The following is a 24489-nucleotide window of genomic DNA, read 5'->3' on the forward strand; positions in this document are numbered from 1 at the left end:
GCAGGTTCCTTCAACAGGCAGAATAGCAATGATTTCCGCAAATCGCTACTTTCAGGCACAAAAGTCGACATGGTCTCTAACCTCTGGTCTAAGATAGGTTGCAAACAAGGCAGTGTTGCCAAAGAAGCATTCAGCCATCCCGACCTGGTCAAGTCAAGTGTATCACAACGCGGAAGCCAGAAATCGAAGCGGGCGGGTGCGATATTCTTGGGTGCTTTATTGACAGTTGGCTATCAGGTTGCGGGATTGTAACAGCGCGCCGCGTCCTGTCGTCCACTCGCCGTCGATGTTGTTGTTTGTTGTGGCCCCATCCACCATCGTCAGTACTCGCCGGTCCGCCGAATTCTCGCAGTTGTTGTCCTGACCTTGTGCCGAGGGGTTTTCGGGCTCGCGGAAGGAGAGAAAGAAAAAGAGAGAGAAAGCGAAAGAGGTACGCTCGTTGGGCTCGGGGGTTTCGAGGCCCCGAGCCACGTTTCCGGCGCTCTGCAAAAGACAAGTGTCAAAAACTACGAGGAGCTACGTGCGCCCTGGTGATGGCGCGCGCCACGTTTCACAATAACAATGCCTTGGTAGAAATAATCGTTCATCCGCCAGCACGGCACTTCAGCAGTTGGACAGCCGTCAAAAGCGGCCATCGCGCGCACGGTAAAACTTGACAGCACGGGTCGAGCACGGGGCCCCCGGATCCCGCTTCCCGATACCTACTGCAGTTGTGGTTGTCCTTCTTGATCCGATCGCGCACCTCCGGCTCGATGAACTTCTCGTGCTTGGCGCCCTTCTCGCCGGCCACGCTCTGGCGCAGCAGGTACTCCTGGTCGCTGGAGTACTGCTGCTGGTGCTGTTGTAGCTGCTGCTGCTGGAGCAGCTGCTGGGCGGCCCGGGCCGCCCGGCTACACTCGTACGACGAGATCTCCTCCTCGAACTCCGACACCACGAACAGCCACTTGGGGATCTCGAACCGGATCAGCCCGAGCAGGTCCCGCACGTAGTCGAACTCGTCCACGAACGTCCGGTACCGCTTGTTGCCGAACCGACAGGACAGCTTCATCTCCAGGCGCCACTCGGACTGCTGTTCCGTGGCCCCGGGCATCGCCGATGCCGGCGTCCCGAGCGGCTGGTGTGGAGTCGGCGGACCCGGTACTCCGGTCCCGGCACCCGCCACAGTTCGCCCTTCCTTCACGCCAGCTGGGCCACCTGGGCCGTTCGGCAGCTGGGCTGGCGCGACCGGACCGACGCTCCCGGGACCCACCACCAACCCGGCCGGGGCCAACTGGCCAACCTGGGGTTTCGCGCCGATGAAGGAGTCGTAGAGCCGACCGAGGATCATGAGCCGCGTGTGGCGGCACGACTCACGCACCAGGTTCTGCTTCTTGAGCTTGAGCGCGGTGGTCACGTACTCGCGGACCTGCGTCTTCTGCTTCTGGATCACGTGGTAGCGCGTCGGGTTCTCGAGCTTCGTCTCCACCTGCAGCACCTTCTTCGGTAGCTCGATGTCGATGCTTTCGAGCGGGAACTGCACCGATAGCACGAGTGGCCCCGGCCCCGGTGCTCCGGGCGGCGGCGGCCGTGCCCGGGGTTCACTGTTTTTGGTCTGCTCCCGGTACAGCTGCTGCTTCAGCTGGGTGCGCGATGAGATGTTCAGCTGCGGAAAGCTCGTCCTGCAAAGCGAAACGAGAGTCCCGGAAATGGAGCTACTACTACTACTACTACTACTGAAACTTACTGATCGAACATCGACACCGTCGACGAGCGTAGGTCCCGCACGACGTTAACCTCGCGCGATTTATCGAGCAGCGAGAAGGCATCCTCCTCGTACCGGCTGCAGTCGACATCGACCAGAATCGGCTCGAAGTTATCCATGGCTAACGATGCCGTACGAATGTTTATGTGTTTCTGTGTGGGAACTTGTGTTTCACTGTTCTACCGATGGACCAACTAGCCTAGTCTAGTGGCAGCACATGTCAGAGCACCAGTCTGTCATCATCCGCTTTCGGGTCAAGCGCACCCGGAGCTCGATCTTTATGGGGAAACGAAATTAACAAAACAGGAAAACATCTACGTTAGTCAGCGCTAGTGGGGGGGCATCGAGATTCATGACAAAAGAACCGGTTTTCAGAAGATTCTTTCCTTTTTCATCAGGACAACACGCACCGAGTCACAAGAGCATTTGGACAATGGCAAAGTTCCATGTATTTTAGGTGCGGATTATTGGAGCATCCTCCGTATCCATCGCTAGATTTCGACCCTAGCATCCACTTCCATCTGTTTCCAAAACCTTTAAACAATGCATGCGGAATTGGACTCTCGTCCGGAACGTCCGGTGTATTGATTGTTCAGGGAAACCTGAATACTGAATAATAAAGGGTGTGTTCAAACCATAAAATAGCGTTTTTTTACTTGAGATTTTGAGAGAGTTGATACTTTCCCTGCCACTCGCCGACCTCGGGGTGTGGAGTTTCCCAAAAAGTTCCAAAATTTCTTCCAAGAACCAAGCCACCAGGTTCCAATATGGCCGACCTGAGCAGGAGCACACATGCGTTACTGCGAGGGAGGTGGAAGTGATTTGTAGCTGTACCACACCAAGAATGTGGTGTGGTGAATTATGCTTTTCAATTGTCTCGCTCTTTCTCGCGATGTCCTCTTTCGGAGGAGGCCCCCATCCCCGAACTCCAACGTCAGTAACGGAATTTTCTACGGAAAAAAAGACTAACAGCAGTCTGTTGTGGGGGCACCTTGGAGTCTACAAGATAGGCACGAGGCGCGTGAAAGTCAAGTGACGCCAGGTTAAATATAAATATAATGTGGCCACAAGTTAGGCAGACAGCGTATCTTCCGTAGGCAGCAGCATTCCGGTAGCTCATCAATAGGCACACGTCACCGGGGGGGAATACAAAGCTCCCAGGTATGGCAGGTGTGGCAGCTGCCACATCTGAGCGCGAGAACCGAAAGAGGGCATCAGTACCGAGACCGGGAACTTTTTTGAACATTATTGATTTTTCCGATGCGTTCGAGGTACCCCGTACACTGTTGCGCACCGGAGTGGTGATGATGATGATGATGTTGGCAGGGCGGTAACGACCCCCTTGCGCTTCTCCTGATGGCCGAGCGATTTTGTGCGTGCGATGGAAGATGAAGCACACGTACCAGATACCAGGACCTGCTACGTGACGCGCTCTCGATTGCCACATCTGCAATATATTGCGGTCCCTGTTAGTATCGGAAGACCGGGTCCGGATTACGGCGACGGCCCGGATGAGGTTCATCGAATTGGCACCCGCCACCCTTTTACTACCCCACACGCACACCTACCCAGCAGACCATTGGTTCTGCCTCAGCCTCATTTGTTCGGTCACATCCCCACACACACACACATCACGTCATGTGTAGAAGGATACGGCTGCTTCCCAGTTTGCCTGATACGGTTTTCGATTTCGGTACACTATAGGGTGGCCCGTCTAGTGGGTTGGGTTCTGAAGATGGACCGTGCAAAATATCCATTGTCGGCTGTCGCTGTGTATGGCACGTAACGCCGTCCTGTTGATAACCATATGTCGTCCAAGTTTGAGTTTAAAGTTTGAACAGTTTGAGTTGGAAGACTCACCTCGGTTCGAAATAGGATTTTAATATTTCCCAATTTTCTACAAACGTCAAACGGTTTTACTAAAAGGTTTACAATTTCCAGAACGAAGTTTGAAGTTTTACAACGTCAAGTAATCGGTAGTTTAAAATCAAAACACTTGATGGATCACCCTATATTGCACTGACAAGTGCCTGAAGACCTGTAGTGCCTTTCTTCGGTAGGTTCGGTTCTATTTGGTGGGACCGTGATAATGATCCACTGTCCTTGATAAGTCTTTTACGAACTTTTTTGGGCACGTGCGTACGAGTAACGTTACACCAAAGCTAACGAACCGACCGTGGGACTTGGGCAAGGCCTGCAACAAGGATTCCCCATCTGCACACCTGCCTTCCAGTGCAACCTCGTATGTAGACGCAGCCATCGCTTCAGATACGATACGATCCATTCGGCCATATAATACGGCCGTACGTATCCCACACGCGTCTCATTACTGTGTCCGCATCCTTTGGGGTTTTAGCGTCCTGCGGACGAGAACGTGCATGGGAGGCCACACTCCCCAAGAGTGGTTCGCTCCGGGTTTCCGACCTTGTCCGAGCGGAGAATCGCCCGCAGGACAATTATGATGACGGACTGTAATCAGTAATTTTCTCACGGCTCCAAATGTGTTCCGGACGCGCCGTGACACGGAAACGAACATATACAGTAAAAAGGTATTAGAAAACGAGCCCGAAAAACTAGACTAAAATAATAGAAACACAAAACCATACACAGGGAAAAGATTGCCATAAATCCATCTCATCCACTCAAGGAGCGCCAGGGCCAATGTATCTGGCGGCCGCGTCCTGTCGAAGATCGCGCGGTGCAGCCAAAGGCAAACAAAAGAGCCACACCGGTCCCCGTCCACCGCACTGCACTTTCCACTTCCGGTGGAGGTCGCGGAGGCAGCGGAGCGACGAGGTAATAACCGGCGGCAGTACTTCCGAGACCGCAGATTTATGGATTGACATAAATTTTTATGACAAATCACTCCCGGCTGATCACCCCCCACTAGGGAGGAAGAAGAAGACCAAAAGATGAAAGACGGAAAAACCACCACCCGGCGGCTTGGCGGCTTCTCGAGCGAGTGTCTCACCGAATACCCGACCTCGACCTTACGGTACCAGTTTTTCGTAACCGAAAACCGAAAAAAAATGAAACATTCAATATATAAACAAATTTGAGAAAGAACACAATTTAAGAAAGCATAAAACTTCTTGACCTTTTTCGTACGAAGAACGTGGAACGTGCTGATGGCATAGATACTGTAGGTCGAAGGCTCTCTATGTAGCTCTCAGGATTGCATAAGCTGATGACAATCTTGATTTGCAGATAAACGACCAAGTTCATGCTATCACCATCAGCAGCTCTACCAAGAACAGCCGTGCGGAGCATACGTAGGGATGATGTACTCAACAGATCAAAGGCTTCTTGAGTACCGTCACCTACGTAATGCTATTCGCGGAGATTTGCGTTACAATGCTAGTCTCTACAGACTGAAGACAGGTTATTCTCCAGCCTGAAGCAGCTATTTTGCTCACATCTAGTATCGATATACTAAAACCTGCGATGGTACAGGACCTTTATAATCTCGGTACTCATATTTTCACCTCTTAGACATAGACTCTGTTCATAACTAACGAAACCCTTTTTAACCGCATGTGATAGCAGATCCCATAGGTCCCATAGTAGGGCCACTGGCCATCATTCCAGAGGACCCTGGTAAGAATGAAACTGATTTGCAATGTATCGAATTATATTCATGTTGGGCAATAGCTGCTTCGATAAGGTTCAAAATGGGAAAACTGGCCAGTTTTGTTGAGTTTGAGTTTTGTTATGTTGAAGTCATTTAAATGCTTTTTTAACTTATTTTTTCTTTCTAATACACAAAAGTATTATGTTTGATCGATGAACGATTGTCATTTGGAAGTAATTTCTATTTTATATATAAGAGAAGATAAAAAGAAGCTCATCAGACCGGATGTCCTGTTTGATAAACAGTGGGTCCAAAACAGGTATATCAAAACGATATCAATCATATGTAACCCTGGAGGCCAAGCAACCATCGACCATGTGCGATGCCAGGCTGACAAACGACGAGCTCCAGGCGAGTCTCCGGTGGACTTGTTACCGCAAATTTTCTGACACAGTAACAGCCTGGTAACTGAAATCCCGCCGCGTGACACAAGAACGTATTGTTTCGTAGGACGCAAACTCAAAAAGCGAGGCGCTCTGACCAGGGGCGAGTTACAAATCCGCCAGACCGCACCAGACCTTGTTTTTATTTCTGCGGAACTTTCGAGCCGTCGTTTTCCTCTTTACCTTATTGGCACAGGCGAAAACGATTCCCCCTTTTCCGCGGCCTCTCCAATTTTTGCTCTTCGCGAAGTAACATGTAAAAGATGGTATAGAGAGAGGAAAACGAGAGGTATCGCTCATCAGTTCGCCATGGACGTGGAACGTAGAACATGTGGGTTACCGTCGAAGTAGGGCGCTATAACGGCGCCCCACCTCTGTGAGTTTGGTGGTTTGATCTGTCAGGTCAGGTCTGTGGGGAGGGCAGAAAATTACATCACCATCGGGCGACATCATCGAGCAAAACATACCAAGGTCTTTACCGATGAGACACCCCCCCGGGCTTCGACCCTCCCGCTTCATCCTCTGCAGAGGACGAAAGGACAAGTGCCAGGATCCGGTGGGTGACGGAGTTCGTGCGGAGCGGCGTTGACTTATGAAATCCAATCCAAAAGTTGGCACAAACCCAACTCCAAAACATTACACCCCTACTCAACGCGGAGATGTGTCAACGCGCACCGTACCGGAGTCGGTCCCCGGAGCTGGAGCTGGGATGTAGCAAAACGCGTACCTCAAAAGTCCGTTCAAATCTAACACCACGGGCCGGGTCCTGGTGTTGGGTGGGGGTTACAGTAGCAAAAGCCGTTTTGAACAACGCACTCCTTCTCGTCCATGCTCTACCCCATATGCCCCAATGCTGAGCCTTGCAAATTTGTCACGAGAGCGCACAAACCGGAGAGCCCAGTACCATCTGTGAGATTTTTTTTTCTCACCTTTTTCGGTATGTTTTATTTTCACCCAGCGGAGTACGGTACCGAATGGGTGCCCAGGACTCCCAGCAGTTGTGTCGCTGTCGCGGCACAACGCGCAACAGCTTCGTGACTATCGGCGGCAGGCTGAATGATTTGCTGAACAGCGAACAACAAACAAAACAAAAACTACGACATACAACGACAACCAGGAAAGATATGGGGAGATAGCTAAAATAAGGACGGGTCCGCAGAGTTTGCAGAGAGAGCAAATCCCCGGACATAAATTACGGCTCCCACGCAGCCCGGGTCTAGTGGCTCGACTCATCGGCAGGCCTCCCGGCACCCCATCTGTGACTAATGGCTGCAAATTGACCTTCTCTTTATCTCTCCCAACCTCATTTGTTCGCTCGCTCGTTCGCTTGCTACTACTCACTTTCTTCGCCACCCTGACACGGTGTATCCTTTCTCGCTGGTTCTCTACGCCACCTCTTGCCGCACATTAGGTTAAGCTGCAAATCCCGAACGCGGTCGTTTTTGGGCGCTTCGTAAACGTAAGCAGGCTTGACTTCAAGTACTGTAATTATCCGGCAAAAAATCCTAATTACCTTAGCTTGTTGTAAACCAGCCCTTTTTAGTGCATCTCGAAGTCAGTTGCCTACTCTACACTGCTGCACCTCCAAAGCTGCCGGCCGTTGATAATATAGTCTAGGGGCTGCTCTGTTAAAAGCATACAAAAATGTAAAGAACATCACGACCTGATTGAGCTACCCGCTTACGTACACAAGGTGTGGCGATACTAGTAGACAATCGGCTTTAGTGAATTGGATAACCACTTTATTGTGGAAATGGAAGTAATCGAATCGTTTGCCAGGTGAAACTAGTGGAATCACTAATTCCGCACACCTTCATCAAGCCGGGACGGGCTGTGAGGACGTACGGTCGATTTGGGTGCTCTGGCAAGATGTATAAAAATGGTCTAACTTTCGTCGAAAACGTGGTCGGCTCGGCTTTTGATACTGGGCACGAGACAGTCGCAATGAGCAAAGACCTACCAAGACCTATAAAAATAAACACGGCTAGTCCGTTCCTGTAAGGTCTAAAAAAAAGCTTTTCCCAAACATCACGCGCCAGATCGTGTGACCGGCGGCAACAAGTGGAAAGTTCGTGCTCCGGTCTAGACAAGGTGCCCACTGTCTGATCGCTGCTTCGTCACACGTGGTGTCAATGTGCGATCAGTATGCGGGGATTCTTTGCGCATGTCCTTGACCGTGACCGACAGTCTGCCCAGTCTGCGTACATATCTCTCTCTTGCTCTATTTCTGTACCATATAGTGAAGGCTCACAATAGCTTGACTCTCAGATGTGGTGGGCTGGAAGTGAGCTAAATTTAACCAAAAAAACCTACGGACGTTGAATGCTAAGTGACCAAAAGTCCAAAGAGCCAAGCAATATGCTCTGGCGCTCTCTCTTTTGCTGCCCCCTCTCTCTCTATCTCTCTCTCTCTCTTTCTCTCTCTCCGGTTGTCTCTTTCTCTAGCTCTGTACTGCAGTTAAGCCGTTTGTTCGGCGGGAGACTTTTGGATTGCGCAATAGTGGGCACTGACTCGCTGGGTTCATCTTTACAGCATACTCGTCACTGCCCGCTAGCCAATAAGCCCCTCTCACTCTCGCATTTACTCGTTTGTTCGCATTCACTATCTCTCTCTCGCGCGCGTTCTCTATCTCTTTCTTTCTCATTCCTCGGGTGGTCGCGCGTCGCCGTCGTGTTATCACTACGCACACCGTAATCATGTTTTCTAGGACGGGTCTTTTCGTAGCTTTCTTCGACCAGTCTTATTCAACATTCAACCAAGTTTTCGATTGCGACTACAGGCGATTATGGAATCAACCACGAAGGAAACAAGCGAAACCGTAGAACACTGACTAACTGGCAATTGCATGCTTGACTCACCAAACAGACGCGGTTACTGGTGCGTGGTAGTGGCAGCGTCCAGGACGTGGCGGAAATAAGCGGTAACGCACATAACAGTCCTAGACCCTACTGAACATCCACAGAAACAACCCGTACCCGTGCGCTTGCAATACCGTCAGCAGAGTTGTGGCAACGCCGTCCGACCTTCTGCCGCCCGACTGAAGCAGATAACAGAAAATCCCTGCCCTTGCCACACGGTGACTGACGGGTAGTAAACGCCGCTGCGTTGAATCACTACTTTGCCACTTTGCTGACCTTTTCCTAATGTAGCAAAGGAGTAGCGCTAGGCTGTCCAGTACACGCACAAATTAACGAGATGTAAATCGAATCGCGCACCGCAGACCACTGCCAGTCGCGAGGTGACCATTTGCTATCGCGAGGATGCGCAAGCCTCAAATTTAGCGTTTACCAACACACAGAAACGTTAAAACACCGCGCGACATGACAGTGTGCCGACGAAATCGCGAGATCCGCGTCATCAACGACCGTAGCGCTGCGTCAGGTGATACTATCGATCCGGTGTGGAGCACTGCCCGGAATCTCAATCTCGACGCTGGGTGCTTTTCACAGTCTTCCGCAAAAACCGCATAGTGTGTATTATGAGTTTCAAATTTATCCTCAACTGGGTTTCGAAAATATCGCCCTTTGTTTCATTCAGCTTTAATGTGTAGTAATTGTTTTTATTTCAAAACAAAACATTTCATTCATTCCAATTTTAGTGTTCAGCACAGTATTTCCTAGCACAGCGCTTATGTTTTCTTTGAATTTCTCGCACGGCTCATAACCACATTCGCCATTTATAACATAATACAGGTAAATCGAAGTGGTAGCCGGGAAACGTAATTAAGGCTGGCCAACAACTAAACATAAACGTATCACTGGGGTGTTGGAGGAAGTAGGAAACAGAAAAAAATATATAATGTAAAACCCAAATCCTCTGTTGCTTTAAAGTTTAAAACCTTCGAAGACGACTCAAATAAAGCCTTGGCGCAAGCTGTCACTAAAGTAAACTGTTAGAGAGTGCAACGACTCTAGCACGGCGATAAGCATCAGCGACAGCGACAGAGAAACTAGCTTGTGGGCGGTGGTTACACAGCTATGCCGCTGGTTCGAAGGGCGAGCGAGTATCACTAAACGCTCGGCGTCGGTGCTAGAACTGCAGAACGCGTGGAGATCAGATTCGCTGTACGAACGCTTGCGGTTGAATGTTGATTGCTTGTGGCTGCTGTTGCTGGCGCTGCTGCTAGGCCGATGTGTAGAGTCGCCGTGGGATGGTTGAAATCACGAGATAACCGCCACCGGTTGATCGTTGATGACTGGTTCGAACAGGCGAGACGATTCGATTTCGAGAAAGATGAGCTGTGAAACGAAAGCCGACAAACAAACAAAATAAAATAGCCTTCCAGTTAGATGCCGTGTTGCGCTGTTGCGTACCGGTGGTGGGGCGAAGCGCATCGTGCGAAACTCGTCTGTAAAGGTAAGCACGTAGAAGCAGAACGTGGTCGCCACGATCCACTCCGAGATCGAACTGGCCACGTGGTACTCCCAGCCACCGTCCGATGGGTACCACTTGCGCGGATCGGTCCCGTTGAAGAGAATGTGTGAAATCACTCCTGTCACCGCGACAATCATGAAGAAGATGGTGCACACGACGGACAGCACCAGGCGCAGGTTCGCTTTCGCCATCGTACCCATGTACGGCTGAATGTAGTAGGAGATGTACGACTGGATCCAGAAGTACACCGTGCCCAGTCCGAACGCCAGAAACGCCCCGACATAGTGCACAATGCGAACGTTCGTCTCCTGGAAGTTACCGACGACGCTGATCCCAAGACAGGACCCGATGCCGATCCAAAAGGCAGTCTTGCTATAGTTCCCCAGTGCCTGTCGCACATCGCTATGGCGGAACGAAATCTCCTGTATCTGCCGGTACCGCACGTATATAGTTATGCCCACTGTAAAGATAAAGGAAAAACGGAATGGGCGGTTGATAGGGAAAGTGTAGTAGCAGTAATTAAAGCCATGGCTTACGCAATACGCAGCCCATGCTGATAAATTGGCCAAAGACACAGCTTTCCGGCGAATAGGTAGCGGCATCGCTAATATACGGCACCGTTGGCACCACATGGCCCTGCAGCACCGCCGCAATGTACCTGCAGAATCGGAACGGAAAAATCGTGAAACGTCAATCGACCTCTCACGCTCATATTAGGCCGGACTACTCTGGACTACTTACGTCCCGATGAAGGTAAAGTTGAACAACAGAAACACGGAAATCGGAAGCAAATATAAATTGGACATAGCGGCTGGGGAATCTTCCTCCCTAACCGGCGGAAGCACTAAAAAACTAAAAAAACGCAGGCCGCCCGAAAACGAATCTAACTGCCAACGGTGGCAGTGTTCCCGGCTACTTCTCGCTTTCGTTCAGTTTCGGTCCGGGTCACTTCTGGTGGCGCAGTTTGTCTGGTGCTCCACACGGATAAATAGTGATTCATCGTCGTCGCTGCTGCATCGCACGCCTTGGTGTGGGTTTTCACGTCGTCGTCGTTGCTCAGCGATTCGCTTCGGTGTTCGTTCACTGACGAGTCACTCGCCCGTGGGTAAACCCCGTTGCTACTGTTGTGGGCCACAAAAAATCAAACAACAAATAAAACAAACAACTGCAATGCCGCTTGTGTAACTTATCTCACCCAGTTCCGGAGACACCAGTCGCTGTGTGGGGTTTGTTTTGGTTGACGTACGGAACCCGTTGTCTGCCGTAGTTGCTTAAGCAAATGCTTCAATAAGAGATGTAGCCGTAATGCGCATAGCAAATGCACCCAAAGCAGAACAGCTTCTTTCTACGCACTGCAATTTAAAACAAAATCAGTCATTTGCAACGCGAACTCGCTCGTGCTGTCAGTTAGAGCAACTTTATTTTCTATCTAGAGCTGACATTGACAGATATCGACGTGCAGTTGTGTTCGTGACTGCGGACGCTATTGCTTGTGTTTGCAATGAGTTTCATGACGCTGCATGACATATCTGAAAATCACAGGACAAAATCGAGCAGTCCTCTATTGGGACAGCGTTTTCTAACATTCGCATTGTCCTTCATAACTGACAAAACAGGATGTGCAGACGTTTATAAGGAAAGATTGGGACGCTCCGGCGCGTTGAGTTCTGACCGATATCACTAACATTACTGTACGGTGTGTTGTACACGCGCTGTCACTTGATGGAACCATCGAGACGTTGGTTGGAAAACGGCGGTTATATATGTTGGTCAAATTCTTTCCCCTATCGTTATGGTTTATTCACTGCTCCGTTCATTATTCATAATCAATATTTACGGGTTTTCTTTCAATGAATAACGAACGTTTTTTCGTTGAACCAAACGTCAAATGAGCCACGGATAATCAAACAATTTTTTCTAACCACGGATCATCAAACCAGCCAGCCAGGAAAATTTGTCTCTGCAGTGGACATGCTGGTTGGAAAATCCCATTCCAAAGCTTTCATTCAATCCACCCTTCGTTCAAACCTGCAGTCGGTTCGCTAGGTGTGTAGGCGAGTGGTTATCATTTTTCTACTTGATTACATAGATTTAAATGTGCATCGAACCACCCATATTTGTTTTCGTTTTCCTTCAATCACCATTTTTCCAAAAGCTTTAGAATGAACGCAGCCAGCCCGTTTTGCGCCTAACGATATGCAAATTGTGCACCACCTTGCTGCATTCCTGAAGTTCGGAGTGAAAATTATTATGGCATCATGGGCCGAAGTGCAAAACACTTCGGGTGTGAAACTTTCAACTTTTTCACACCCGAAACCGACGCGACAAACGGCAACGTGCGTGTGATTGATCTGCTCGTCTTCGGCTCAGCCTCCGGAGTGATCTGCTCGTCTTCGGCTCAGCCTCCAGAGTGATCTGTGCGTCTTCGGCTCAGTATGCTTTCAACCAGTGTGCGATTTAGATCATCTTATCCTAGCTCCTGATCGGAAGCCAGTGTGTGCAAAGTGTAACTACATTCCTGTGACAAACATTTTTGTGTGCAACCAACAACTATGAAGAAACCTGTGAGTTATGATCCTTTTGTACACATTCCTTGTAGTCGTTTTTTTTCGTTTCTCGTGTTGGGTGTAATAAGTTCTTGGGGCCCAGACCTGTGCAGATCGGTTGCGGTTGTAAGTGCTAGTGTCCGGCGCGTCCAATACCGGCATTTCGGCTGCCGGGGGTTTGTTCTTTGATAATCAGTTGTTTATTCTCGGTTACTCCGAGCACAAATGTCCTGAACGATCGCTGGAATCAGAATTTTCATCCTTCAACCGAGTTCAAGCCAATCACATTCAAGCGCATCTCCCTCGTACGGAGCGGTAGAGTTATTCGCATGGTGACTGGTGCCTCAGAGCACAAATGTCCTGCCCAACTGCTGGAATCAGAATTTTCATCCTTCAACCGAGTTCAAGCCAATCACATTCAAACGCATCTCCCTCGTACGGGGCGGTAGGGTTATTCGCATGGTGACTGGTGTCTCAGAGCACAAATGTCCTGCCCAACTGCTGGAATCAGAATTTTCATCCTTCAACCGAGTTCAAGCCAATCACATTCAAACGCATCTCCATCGTACGGGGCGGTAGGGTTATTCGCATGGCGACTGGTGTCTCAGAGCACTAATGTCCTGCACAACTGCTGGAATCAGAATTTTTCATCCTTCAACCGAATTCGAGTCGAGCACATTCAAATGCACCTCAATCGCAACTGTTGGTAAGATCATTCGGTGATCATTTCGATTATTCAGTGATTATTGCCGGCGGACGGAACACCGATAAGAAAAGCGTATTTTTCCAAAGGTTCATTTTCAAGGGATATGAGTTTTTCACAGACGGCTACTGCGTTGCAATTGATTTTGTTATGTTTTCGGACTACGAATGGCAAGCGATGACTCATCGGCTATAGTTGGGCAGTTTTTGAGCTTCATGATTTCTTGTCGCAAACCGTCTAAGGGCATATTAGGCATGCATCTATTTACGTATAGTGCGTGTTGCGACGTGTCGCGCGACCCGGCACATACCTTGACATTTTTCTGGGTCACACTTTTCTTGGGAGGATCGTAAAACGCGCGCACCGAAGCCAGTGAGCTTGCAATAGTCGAACTCACTCTGGAGGATTATTAAACGCACAATAGAACGGGTGGGGCCTGATCACAACGAACCGTTTAAACAAAATGGTGACTTTTTTGTGTCGGCACGGGAATCTTATTTGAGGTGCTTAAATTGAGCCGATTTCGATCCGTTTCGATCGATTTTACGACCGAAGCGGAAGATTCCTCAAAGAGCAACGACGGACAGCTTTACCTCGCTCCGAGGTGGTTCGTCGATGATTTATGGGCCCCCGAACGGCGGCCCCCGCTATATTCGCGATCGTGCTTTTGTCCAGTTTTACGGCCAAAACAAAACATCGGTCCTGGACTTGGACTTTCTGCGCTTCTTGAAAAGCGCTGCCAAGGGTTTGGAGAATTGTTTTTCTGCGCAACGCTTGATTTGCGTTGGTTTTCGCGTTTTTCGTCCCCAATCCGTTCCGCCGTGATCAGCGCGTGAAACTCACTCCAAGTTTTTGAGCTGCATCGATCTCGACTCATCTTCACATGTGTTCGAGCGTTTAGAGAATTATTTTTCTGCGCAACGCTTCATTTGCTCCAGCCCGACGAAGGGTAGACGAAGAACGATGGGACTCCACCGGCGAACGCCACATTCACGACCGGCTTTGTTCGCGTTTTATTGCCAACGTCGGCGGGTCCTCGGATAGGAATGCGTTTGCGTTGTGCGTTTTGTGTTTTGCATTTTGCGTTTGTTGAAAAGCGCTGCCAACGTTCGAGACGACCCGGTCTTTGATGCGTAAGCAAGAGTGTGCATTGGGGGAATTTCGGGTGTCAATTCTGTGCTATGTATGTTGTCACCCCAAACCCTTTCTAGTATCGGCTAGTGAAATGTACTCTAGGTTCTTCGAGTTGCTTCGATCGATCGTTGCTATCGACGGAGTCCATATTTCCCCAATCGGTTCCAGTCGGTTTTATGGCCGAAGCCAAGCGAGTCGTTTTCGAAAACAACGATGGATTTTTACTTCGATCCGAAGGGGTACTCGATAGGCAATGGGACCACGACGCACCCTAGAGTCTGTATTACAGGGATTCGGGGGTGTCAATTCTGCGTTACGTGCCGGCGATGTATACTGTCACCCCAACTGTTTCCAGTATCGGCGGGTGAAAGTCTCTCTAGGTTCTTGAGTTTCGTCGATCTCGTCGGCGTACATATTCCCCCGATTGGTTCCAGCCGGTTTTATTACCGAAGCCAAGCCACACATTTTCGAACAACAACGGACTACTTACTCCAGTCCGAGAGGGTTAGACTCCAGAGGATTATGAAACGCACACCAGAGCTGAGCAATAGTACGGGCGGCACAATGACGATGAACCCCCAAACAAACAACATGGTGACTTTTTTTGTGTCGGCACGGGAAACTCATTTGAGGTTCCCAAATTGAGCCGATCGCCATCGCCAGTCCCGGTCAATTTTACGACCGAAGCCCGGCATCCTCGAAGAGCACCGGGTTTCGTCTTTGCTCCGGCCCGAAGGGGGTCGGCGATGATTTATGGGGCCCAGACGGACCACACACTCACGCTCAGCATTGTTCGGTTTCATGGCCAAAACAAAACATCGACGCGCCCTGGAGTTGGACTTTGTGCGTTGCTTCGCGAAAAGCTTCGCCAACGATCCGGACGCTGCGTTGCGCGCTGCGTTGGTTTTATGTGCGCGCCCCCCAACCGCAATATTTTATGGCATCGGTGCGTGGAAGGCATCCTCTGCTCCGGTCGGTTCCGGTCTTATCATGGGCTCGCGAGGGAAGACGCGCTGCCATTCGCAAGCGCATTCCACTCGATGGGAACCCGATGACTCATAGCCGGGCCATGGCCAAGCTGGACCACCCTTTGAACATTTTTACGCCGTGTTATTGCCGCATTTTAGGTCGTGTTATTGCCAGAAGCCCTTGGGGTTGCATAATTGCTTTGCCATCCCGGACGAGTAGATGTAATTTAAATATCTATCACTCACCATCGCATGTTTGGTATCAACATAAATTTCATCACACAGCAGCAATAAAATAAAGTAAAGGTCCAGAAAAACTGCTGTTTTGTTCTTATGTCATTCTCCAGTCCGGTGGTGACTCATTGAGTACGACCAGTTCATCTTTTTCGTCGACATTGGCCCAGACTAAGTAAAACATTCTCCATTATTTTCGAGTTTGTTTCCCTCCATTGTATACGATTAATTTCGAGTTAAGGATACGTGTGCAGCAGCCTCATCGTGGGCATCCAGCGTTTCTGGGTCTTCTTATAGTAACGATCATGTTCTCGTCCAACAGACCGATTCGGAGACGGGGGAAGCCATTGAGATGGCGGATTTTCCTACTCCTAGTACGTCTCGGGCGCGCCCGCTCCCGTGCGCGCTCCCGCGCACGCTTCCGCGCGTGTTCCCGCGCCCCCCGCTAATGTCACCCGAAGGGGCTGGCGAATGGACGCCTTCGCTGCAGGACTTTCGCCCATCTCACACTTGGCGGTTCCCGCCGGACGGCGACTCCGTTGGAACGGTGCAGACGACGGGCATTGATAACTCTCTCTACGTCGACATGACGCAGCGTCGCCGGCGCCTGGCCCGCGAAGGATCCGACGGAAACTACGTCAATGCCTTCATCACGCTGGAGGGCGTCACGCTGGAGGGCGTCCCGCGTCGCCATCCCCAGCGCGAAGGACCCGATCAAAGCAACGGTAATGCCGTCATGCAGGAGCAGGAACTGCCGTCGCTCAATAGCCGCCGGGAACGTTCCGAGCTGCACTACATCAATGACGTCATGCCGGTGCAGGACCTGCAGTTGCTTCTTCCCCGTCGTGAGCTTAATTACGTCAATGACGTCATGCCGGTGCAGGATCTGCAGTCGCTGAATCCCCGTCGTGAACATCGTGAGGCACACTTCGTCAATAACAACATGCCGCTGCAGGATCTGCAGTCGCTGCATCCTCGTCGTATGCATCGCGAGGTCAATTTCGTCAATAACAACATGCCGGTGCAGGATCTGCAGTCGCTGAATCCCCGTCGTGACCGTCGCGAAGTCAATTTCGTCAATAACAACATGCCGCTGCAGGATCTGCAGTCGCTGAATCCCCGTCGTGGCCGTCGCGAAATCAACTTCGTCAATAACAACATGCCGCTGCAGGATCTGCAGTCGCTGAATCCCCGTCGTGGGCGTCGCGACGTTAACTTCGTCAATAACAACATGCCGCTGCAGGATCTGCAGTCGCTGCATCCTCGTCGTGAGGGTCCAGAGAACAACTACGCCAATGACGTCGTCCCGGAGCAGGGCCTGAAGCCGCTCCTTCCCCGTCGTGAGGTTAGCTTCGCCAATGACAACATGCCGGTGCAGGGCCTGCAGTCGCTGCATCCCCGCCGTGAGCGTCCCAACCAATGCTACGCCAATGAGGTCATCATTGTGCCACTGCAGCCGCTCTATCCCCAACGCGAACGTCCCGACCAAAACCATGGCGACATCACGGTGCAGGGCGTTCCGCCGCACCATCCTCTGATCGAACGACCCGAGGGCGAGGACGTCCACAAGACTACCTACATGGAGACGATGATGCAGCTGTGCAAGGGGAACATTGGCACCGGGTGCTACGCAATGGGCGTCGCGTTCAAAAATGGGGGCCTCTTGTTTGGCACCATTGTCACGCTTCTGATCGGCTTCGTGTGCGTTCACTGCCAGCACGTACTGATCAACTGCGCGAAGCTTATGCAGGACCGCAACCAGCGAGCGCGTCACGAGCAGCGCCAAATGGTGTTCAACAACAGCATGTTGTCGCCGCCGCCGTCGGTCGTGATAGAAGAGCCGCCGCCCGACTTCGCCGAGACCGTCGGGATGTGTTTCCGCTACGGGCCACGTGCGATCCGTCGCTGGGCCACCCCCATGCGCCGCGCCGTCAACGTGTTGATTTGCGTGTCCCAGCTCGGGTTGTGCTGCATCTACTTCGTGTTCATCAGCTCCAACTTTAAGCAGATCGCCGATCGATTCGGGCTGATTCTGGACGTGCACCTCATCATGGCGCTGCTGCTCGTCCCAGTCATCCTGACATCGATAATCACCAAGTTGAAGTTCTTGTCGTATTGCTCGCTGGTCGCCAACGTACTGATGGCGATCGGCATCGGCATCACGTTCTACTACGCGCTCAAGGATCCGCTGCCACCGATAGCCGAGCGTCGCCTGATGGGCAGCTCCGATCAGCTTCCGCTTTTCTACGGTATAGCCATCTTCGCATTCGAGGGTATCGCTCTCGTCCTGCCGCTTCAGAACGAGATGAAGGAACCAGCCGAATTCGGCAAAACGTACGGCGTGCTGAACGTCGGCATGGTGTTCGTCGTGTTGCTCTACACCGCGTTCGGATTCGTTGGCTACCTGCGCTGGGGCGACGCAGTGGAGGGCACCATGACACTTAACTTGCCCGACGGCGAGCTGTAAGCGATTTCTCGATACCTCGACTGACACGTGTTAACTTTGTAACCCATCTTTCTGTCGCTCCCTCGCTGTCTTGCAGACTGGCCGAAAGTGTGAAGGTGATGATCTCGACCGGAGTGCTGCTCGGGTTCGCACTGCAGTTCTTCGTCGCTATTATGATCATGTGGCCGACGGTAATGTGCCACTGGAGATACGCCTCTCGGCACCCGGGCAAGGCCGAAATGATGTTCCGCGTAGTAATGGTGCTGATCACCTGTTAGTATGATGCTGATCTAGCCTATGGACCTCACTCGCCCTACTACTTACCGCCTTTCTGTTCCATGTTTCTTTCCACCAGTTGTCATCGCCGAGTGTGTCCCGAAGCTAAGCCTGTTCATTTCGCTGATTGGGGCGTTCTGCTCGTCCGCGTTGGCCCTCATTATACCGCCGGTCATCGAGCTGATCGTGGAGTTCAGCGAAGTAAACTCTCGACCCCACACTCGTACCTTGCTGTTGGTGAAGAACGGCTGCATCCTCCTGATCGCTCTGGTCGGCTTCGGCACCGGTACCTACCAAAGTCTGTCGAAGATCATTCAAGAGTTCTAATGACCCGCGGCACCCGCCATGGTTTTTGCATTTGCTTAATTTGTGCATTCAATTGTGCATTTCTGTGAATGCCATTTTCCTTATATATTTCATAATTTTTGATAACTTTAATCAATCCATTTTGCTCAATTTTTTCCATATTTTATTATATTTTTTCGATAATTTTTGATAACTTTTATCAATCCCGTTTGCTCAATTTTTTCAATCGGTCATTTTTTGCTCAATAACCTTTGCAACAAAAGGTGTATAACTTAAAATATAGTTAAGATAAGATAAACATACTCGAAATTACCAAAAGATGCTGTGGCTGTGAGTGCTCAACGTCGTGAACGGTGTCATCCATCGACGATAATCATTTTCCGTTAGCCAGGGACGTTTACGAATGCGCTATACATGCAGCATACCTTTATCGGTCTATCAGTTTATATTTTATGTGTAGAATCAGTGGCATTTCGTATTTAGCCAAATCGAACCCTTGAAATCTCATAAATAATCAACTTTGGCATGGTTACGATTTGCGCGAACTTAATCTGAATCTCATTCAGAGTAATCAACTAGCATTAGGCATTTGAACTTATTCGACACAAAAATCAAACACCGACATACAAGAAGCGAAATATAATGTGACACCGTCCATAAACATTTGTATCACGAATCGAATAAATAAATGCAAACATTTTTAATAAACTAAATTGGTAACGAATGTGATGATTTATTTGACTCCTAACGAGAGTTAAGAGAACGAAATTGAATCCATTAACTGACGACGCCTCGACTTTGTAATTCAATGTATTGTAATGCATTTCCGAATCATTTAGATAATATGCATATGACGCTGATACAATTGTCCATTTTTTATACTACTTTTTATTCGTTTTAGAGAACAAACTGAGCCATTTTTATTAATAATATGTTTCAAATCTATTGACTAAATTAATCTGATAACTATGCACCATTGAAGATGCCAGGTGCAGTAGCATTTGTGGGGTCCATAATTTGTTGGTAAAAGATCATTAAGTTCTTTCGACAAACTGACAAATCAAACTGACCACGTCTCCGCTAGCAAGGGAGTGACTGTAATTTGAATGTGATCCATATTTTCTTTTCAATTGAGGATAAGGATTTAGAATCTTGTATGCATTATCCTCGCGCTTTGATTCTCTCACCCGTTCTTCCATCGTTTGATCCTCTCTGAGGCGTCTGTATTTTATTATGACAGAGCTCGAGTTTCGTTGTTCGTTTATTGGTATTGAAATACTAGATTAGTCCTGGAATGATTGTGTGACTGCTGCTACAGAGACTACGTAGATGAAAAAAAAAAAACAATTTTGAACTTATAAAAAACACTTTTTCTTTCATAGACCGGGGATTTTTTAGCCCTCTTTTACGAAGTATGGTGTAATGGAAGAGTTCAAATAACTTATTATTAAATAGCATTGTTGTGCTTGTGTTCTTATAGAGACTTTGAGCGCAGAGCTTCATTCGTTTCTTTATTGGCTGTTGTGGTCGTTACTGAAAGTTTTTGCTGGTATAAGTGTATCTGAAAGTACTCAGATTTGAGTGTATAATCCGGTTCTTATGATGAAATTTAACAGTTTACGTTGTTAGTTAGGATGGTTGCAGAGGATTTGGGATATGTCCTGTTCTATTTTACGAATTGATCTTTCTGAGAAGTAGCCATAGCAGTTCAAAAGTACGTGAGCTGCTGTAATGTCAACTCCGCAGAACTGATATAAAGGCTTTCTTGATGGAACAGGGCCTAATAGGTGTGAGTGTGTTAGTCTAGTATGTCCTATTCTCAGCCGAGATATGACGTTTTGATGTTGGCTGGAGGTGTTGCCCGTTCAGGGGAGGATGGAAGTTTTGATGTATGTGAGAGATCGGGTGCTTTCATTCCATTTATTAAATAGCAGTATACAAGATTCTAAATCCTTATCCTTAGTTGAAAGAAAACTATGGATCACGTTCAAACCTCAGTCACTGCCTTTCTAGCGGAGACATGGCCAGTTTGATGATCTTGGTTATTGTCTCAGCTAACATTGGTTCATGACTTGGCTTTTGAAACTGTCGGGTTTATCAGAGAGGGATATCGAAAGGACTGAATGATCCTTTACAAACATAATTAGACTCCTGCACGGTGCAAGAGAAGTTACGGCCCCGGGCTATTCGTGATACAAATGTTTATGGACGGTGTCACAGTCTATTTCGCTTTTTTTATGTCGGTGTTTGATTTTTATGTCGCTACGATGGGTTCAAATACCTAAAGCTATTTGCATACTCTTAATGAGATTAAGTTCGCGCAAATCGTAAACATGCCAGAGTCGATTATAAATGAGTTTTTAAGGTTCGATTTGACTAAATACGAGATGCCACTGGTTCTAGATATAACATATCAACTGATGGACTAATAAAGGAATGCTGCACATATAGCGCATTCGTCGCATTCGCATATGATTATTGTCGATGGATGACGCCGTTCACGACGTTTACTACTCACAGCCACAGCATCTCTTGATAATTTCGCGTAAGTTTATCCTACCTTAACTATATTTTTAATCATGCACCTTTTTTGCAAAGGCTTAAACTTTGCAGGAAATTAAAGTTATCAAAAATCAAGATATACATATAAAGAAAATTAAATTGAAATGCACAATTAAATTAATAATAGATAAAACAAAGTTAAAAACCATGTCGTATGCCGCGGGTCGCTAGAACTCTTGAATGATCTTCGACACACTTTCGTAGGTGCCGGTACCGAAGCCAACCAGGGCGATCAGGAGGATGCAGCCGTTCTTCAGCACCAGCAAGCCACGAGCGTAGGGCGTTCGGGAGCTTACGCCGCTGAACTCCACGATCAGCTCGATGATCGGCGGTATAATGAGGGCCAACGCGGACGAGCAGAACGCCCCAATCAGCGAAATGAACAGGCTCAGCTTCGGGACACACTCGGCGATGACAACTGGTGGAAAGAAACATGGAACAGAAAGGCGGTAAGTAGTAGGGCGTGCGAGGGCCATAGGTTAAATCAGCATCATACTAACAGGTGATCAGCACCATTACTACGCGGAACATCATTTCGGCCTTGACCGGGTGCCGAGAGGCGTATGTCCAGCGACATCCCACCATCGGCCACATGATCATAATAGCGACGAAGAACTGCAATGCGAACCCGAGCAGCACTCCGGTCGAGATCATCAGCTTCACACTTTCGGCCAGTCTGCAAGACAGCGAGGGAGCGACAGAAAGATGGGTTAGAAAGTTAACACGTGTCAGTCGAGGTATCGAGAAATCGCTTACAGCTCGCCGTCGGGCAAGTTAAGTGTCATGGTGCCCTCCACTGCGTCGCCCCAGCGCAGGTAGCCAACGAAGCCGAACGTGCTGAAGAGCGACACAATGAACACCATCCCTAGGTTCAGCACCCCGAACGGTTTACTGAAATCGGCTGGGTACTTCATCTCGTTCTGGAGCGGCAGGACGAGGGCGATGCCCTCGAATGCGAAGATGGCTGTCCCAAAAAAAAGCGGCAACTGCTCGGGGCTGCCTATCAGGCGACGCTCAGCTACCGGCGGCAGCGGATCCTTGAGCGCGTAGTAGAACGTGATGCCGATGCCGATCGTCATCAGTACGTTGGCGGCCAGCGAGCAATACGACAAGAACTTCAACTTGGTGATTATCGATGTCAGGACGACCGGGACGAGCAGCAGCGCCATGATGAGGCGCACGTCGAGAACCAGTCCGTATCGATCGGCGATCTGCTTAAAGTTGGAGCTGATGAACACGAAGTAGATGCAGCAGAACCCGAGCTGGGTCACGCAGATGAACACGTTGACGGTGCGACGCATTGTGGCGGCCCAGTGACAGGTGGCTTGTGGGCCATACCGGAAACACAGCCCGACGGTATCGGCGAAATCCGGCGGTGGCTCGTGTGGCTCGGGTGGCGGTGGCCCCAACACGCCGCTATTATTACGCGTCATGTGGCGCTTCTCATAGCGCTCTCGCCGGCACCGATCCTGCATAAGATTCGCGCAGTTGATCAGTACGTGCTGGCAGTGAACGCACACGAAGCCGAGCAGAAGCGTGACAATGGTTCCAAACAAGAGGCCCCCATTTTTGAACGCGTCTCCCATTGCGTAGCAGCCGGTGCCAATGTTCCCTTTGAACAGGTGCATCATCGTCTCCAGGTAGCTAGTCTTGTGGTGCGGCTGGACGCCCTGCACCGTGATGACGTCATCGGCGTAGTCGTGATCTGGTCGTTCTCGGTGGTGATGATGATGCATGTGGTAGCGGCCGTCATCAAACTCCGTCATAGCCGTCATTTTCGTCATTCCAGTGGAGTCGGCGACCAGCGAAGGCCGCCAAAAGCCTTTCGCCGGCTGCTCGCCTTTTCCCAGCGCCCATCCACCATCACCGACGAACGACACTAGCATGGGACGCGGCTGGTACCCTTCCGCACCCGGATAGTCCTCCACGGAAATGGCCACCGGCATTACAATTGAGTTCTAAGCTACCTGCAACAGAACACGACCATTGTGATTAGAAAACAAAGTGTGCGACGTTTAAACTAGGGAATAATTGCTTATACTACGATAACCCTTTTTTTGTTTTTATTCCCATTTTCCCATTCCCATTTTTGGTTTCTCAGCTAGGGTCTTCAAAATTTGACTAACTAGGCCTTAACCTTATGAGAAGAGAAACCCAATCAAAACACTATCAGACATGAACACGTGGGGTTCGCTCACAATGACAAGAAACTGTTGGTACGAACGCTTTCCGATGACAACAAGTCTGACGAAATTGAGCACCCACAGCGAGCAAAAATATAAGAAAAGAAAAATAATAAATTTTTGGGCTCTATTACTTAATAAGCATGGTGCCGTGAAAAAGCACTAAAGAAAAAGCGATAAAGCTATGCAATCAACATCAACATATTGACGAAAGTCTCACATCGGACGGCTCGACCAATACGATGGGGCCCATGAAACCCAAAATTTGCATCCACTGCACCCGAAACAATTTCATATTTAACACTGAAAGTAAAATAGACAGACCGAGAACGATATATTCTAGTCTAACCACTCGACGGTGGACGTAGCAAAGTTTGCTTTTGCACAAAGTACAGCTGATCCCCGAGCGAAAGGAGTACGAAGCAAATCCTCTATACAACACGGTCCCGGGTCCGATTCGATCCGGATCACAAAAACCACAGACGCCGACGCCACTCACGTTGATTTTTTTCTTCTCTGTTTTAAATTCTAAATCACGCGTTTGTTTTTAACGTCCACAGCGCGTTTTGTTCCTGTTGTTGTTGTTGTTGAGACGCTTAAATTTCTGACCGCTAAAAATGTATACCCACCCACCGACCCATGCTGGTCACTGCCATCTTGTTGTAACCCCCATCAAAACCAGTCGAGCCCGGGAGACGGATTGCCTATTTTTACTCGATTACACTATCCGCTCATTTTACACCCGCTAACTAGGAACCCCTGTTGCGCAACAATGAAAGAGAGTGAGAGAGACAGAGAGGAAAGTAAATAATAAATAATGCGAAGGAGATTGGGTGAACTACCGGTGATTATAGATAGAATGATGAATAGAATGCTTCACAGGGGTCGGAGTGTTTAACGACCTAAACGAAGCGGATTTTTTTAAGTTAAGTACAGTATGTTAAGTACTGTATCGGTTGTCTACACTTTACTGCTCATCAGTTTCTGCCCACCTGAGCAGTA

General features: G+C 49.3%; 4 protein-coding genes across 7 annotated transcripts; 1 reads left to right on the top strand and 3 right to left on the bottom strand.

Moving 5' to 3' along the window:
• Positions 1-222: 222 nt before the first annotated feature.
• LOC131213500 (uncharacterized) lies at positions 223-9074 on the bottom strand. 4 transcript variants are annotated; one of them, XM_058207551.1, is made up of 4 exons: positions 8614-9074; positions 7097-7237; positions 1724-2017; positions 223-1658 (listed from the first exon to the last, which is right to left on the bottom strand). In XM_058207551.1, exons 3-4 carry the CDS (start codon positions 1858-1860, stop codon positions 584-586), a joined length of 1212 nt encoding a protein of 403 aa, XP_058063534.1. In that variant the 5' UTR covers positions 1861-2017; positions 7097-7237; positions 8614-9074; the 3' UTR covers positions 223-583. The 4 variants fall into 4 exon arrangements, with proteins under 4 accessions (XP_058063534.1, XP_058063532.1, XP_058063535.1 ...); XM_058207549.1 differs by lacking the exon at positions 7097-7237 and adding an exon at positions 7269-7380; XM_058207552.1 differs by lacking the exon at positions 7097-7237 and having other exon boundaries at positions 8890-9074.
• A 231-nt stretch (positions 9075-9305) lies between these two features.
• LOC131213521 (DNA damage-regulated autophagy modulator protein 1) lies at positions 9306-11533 on the bottom strand. Its single transcript, XM_058207573.1, has 5 exons — positions 11325-11533; positions 10871-11250; positions 10666-10787; positions 10069-10589; positions 9306-9993 (listed from the first exon to the last, which is right to left on the bottom strand). Exons 2-5 carry the CDS (start codon positions 10933-10935, stop codon positions 9916-9918), a joined length of 786 nt encoding a protein of 261 aa, XP_058063556.1. The 5' UTR covers positions 10936-11250; positions 11325-11533; the 3' UTR covers positions 9306-9915.
• A 4767-nt stretch (positions 11534-16300) lies between these two features.
• On the top strand, positions 16301-18763 carry LOC131213437 (proton-coupled amino acid transporter-like protein pathetic). Its single transcript, XM_058207475.1, has 3 exons — positions 16301-18177; positions 18258-18433; positions 18516-18763. Exons 1-3 carry the CDS (start codon positions 16301-16303, stop codon positions 18761-18763), a joined length of 2301 nt encoding a protein of 766 aa, XP_058063458.1.
• A 2708-nt stretch (positions 18764-21471) lies between these two features.
• On the bottom strand, positions 21472-23043 carry LOC131213769 (proton-coupled amino acid transporter-like protein CG1139). Its single transcript, XM_058207886.1, has 3 exons — positions 22061-23043; positions 21805-21980; positions 21472-21722 (listed from the first exon to the last, which is right to left on the bottom strand). The coding sequence occupies exons 1-3, from the start codon at positions 23038-23040 to the stop codon at positions 21472-21474; spliced, it is 1407 nt and encodes a 468-aa protein (XP_058063869.1). The 5' UTR covers positions 23041-23043.
• Between the last annotated feature and the right edge of the window lie 1446 nt (positions 23044-24489).

This window comes from Anopheles bellator, chromosome X, assembly GCF_943735745.2.
Source record: "Anopheles bellator chromosome X, idAnoBellAS_SP24_06.2, whole genome shotgun sequence".
NCBI lineage: Eukaryota > Metazoa > Arthropoda > Insecta > Diptera > Culicidae > Anopheles > Anopheles bellator.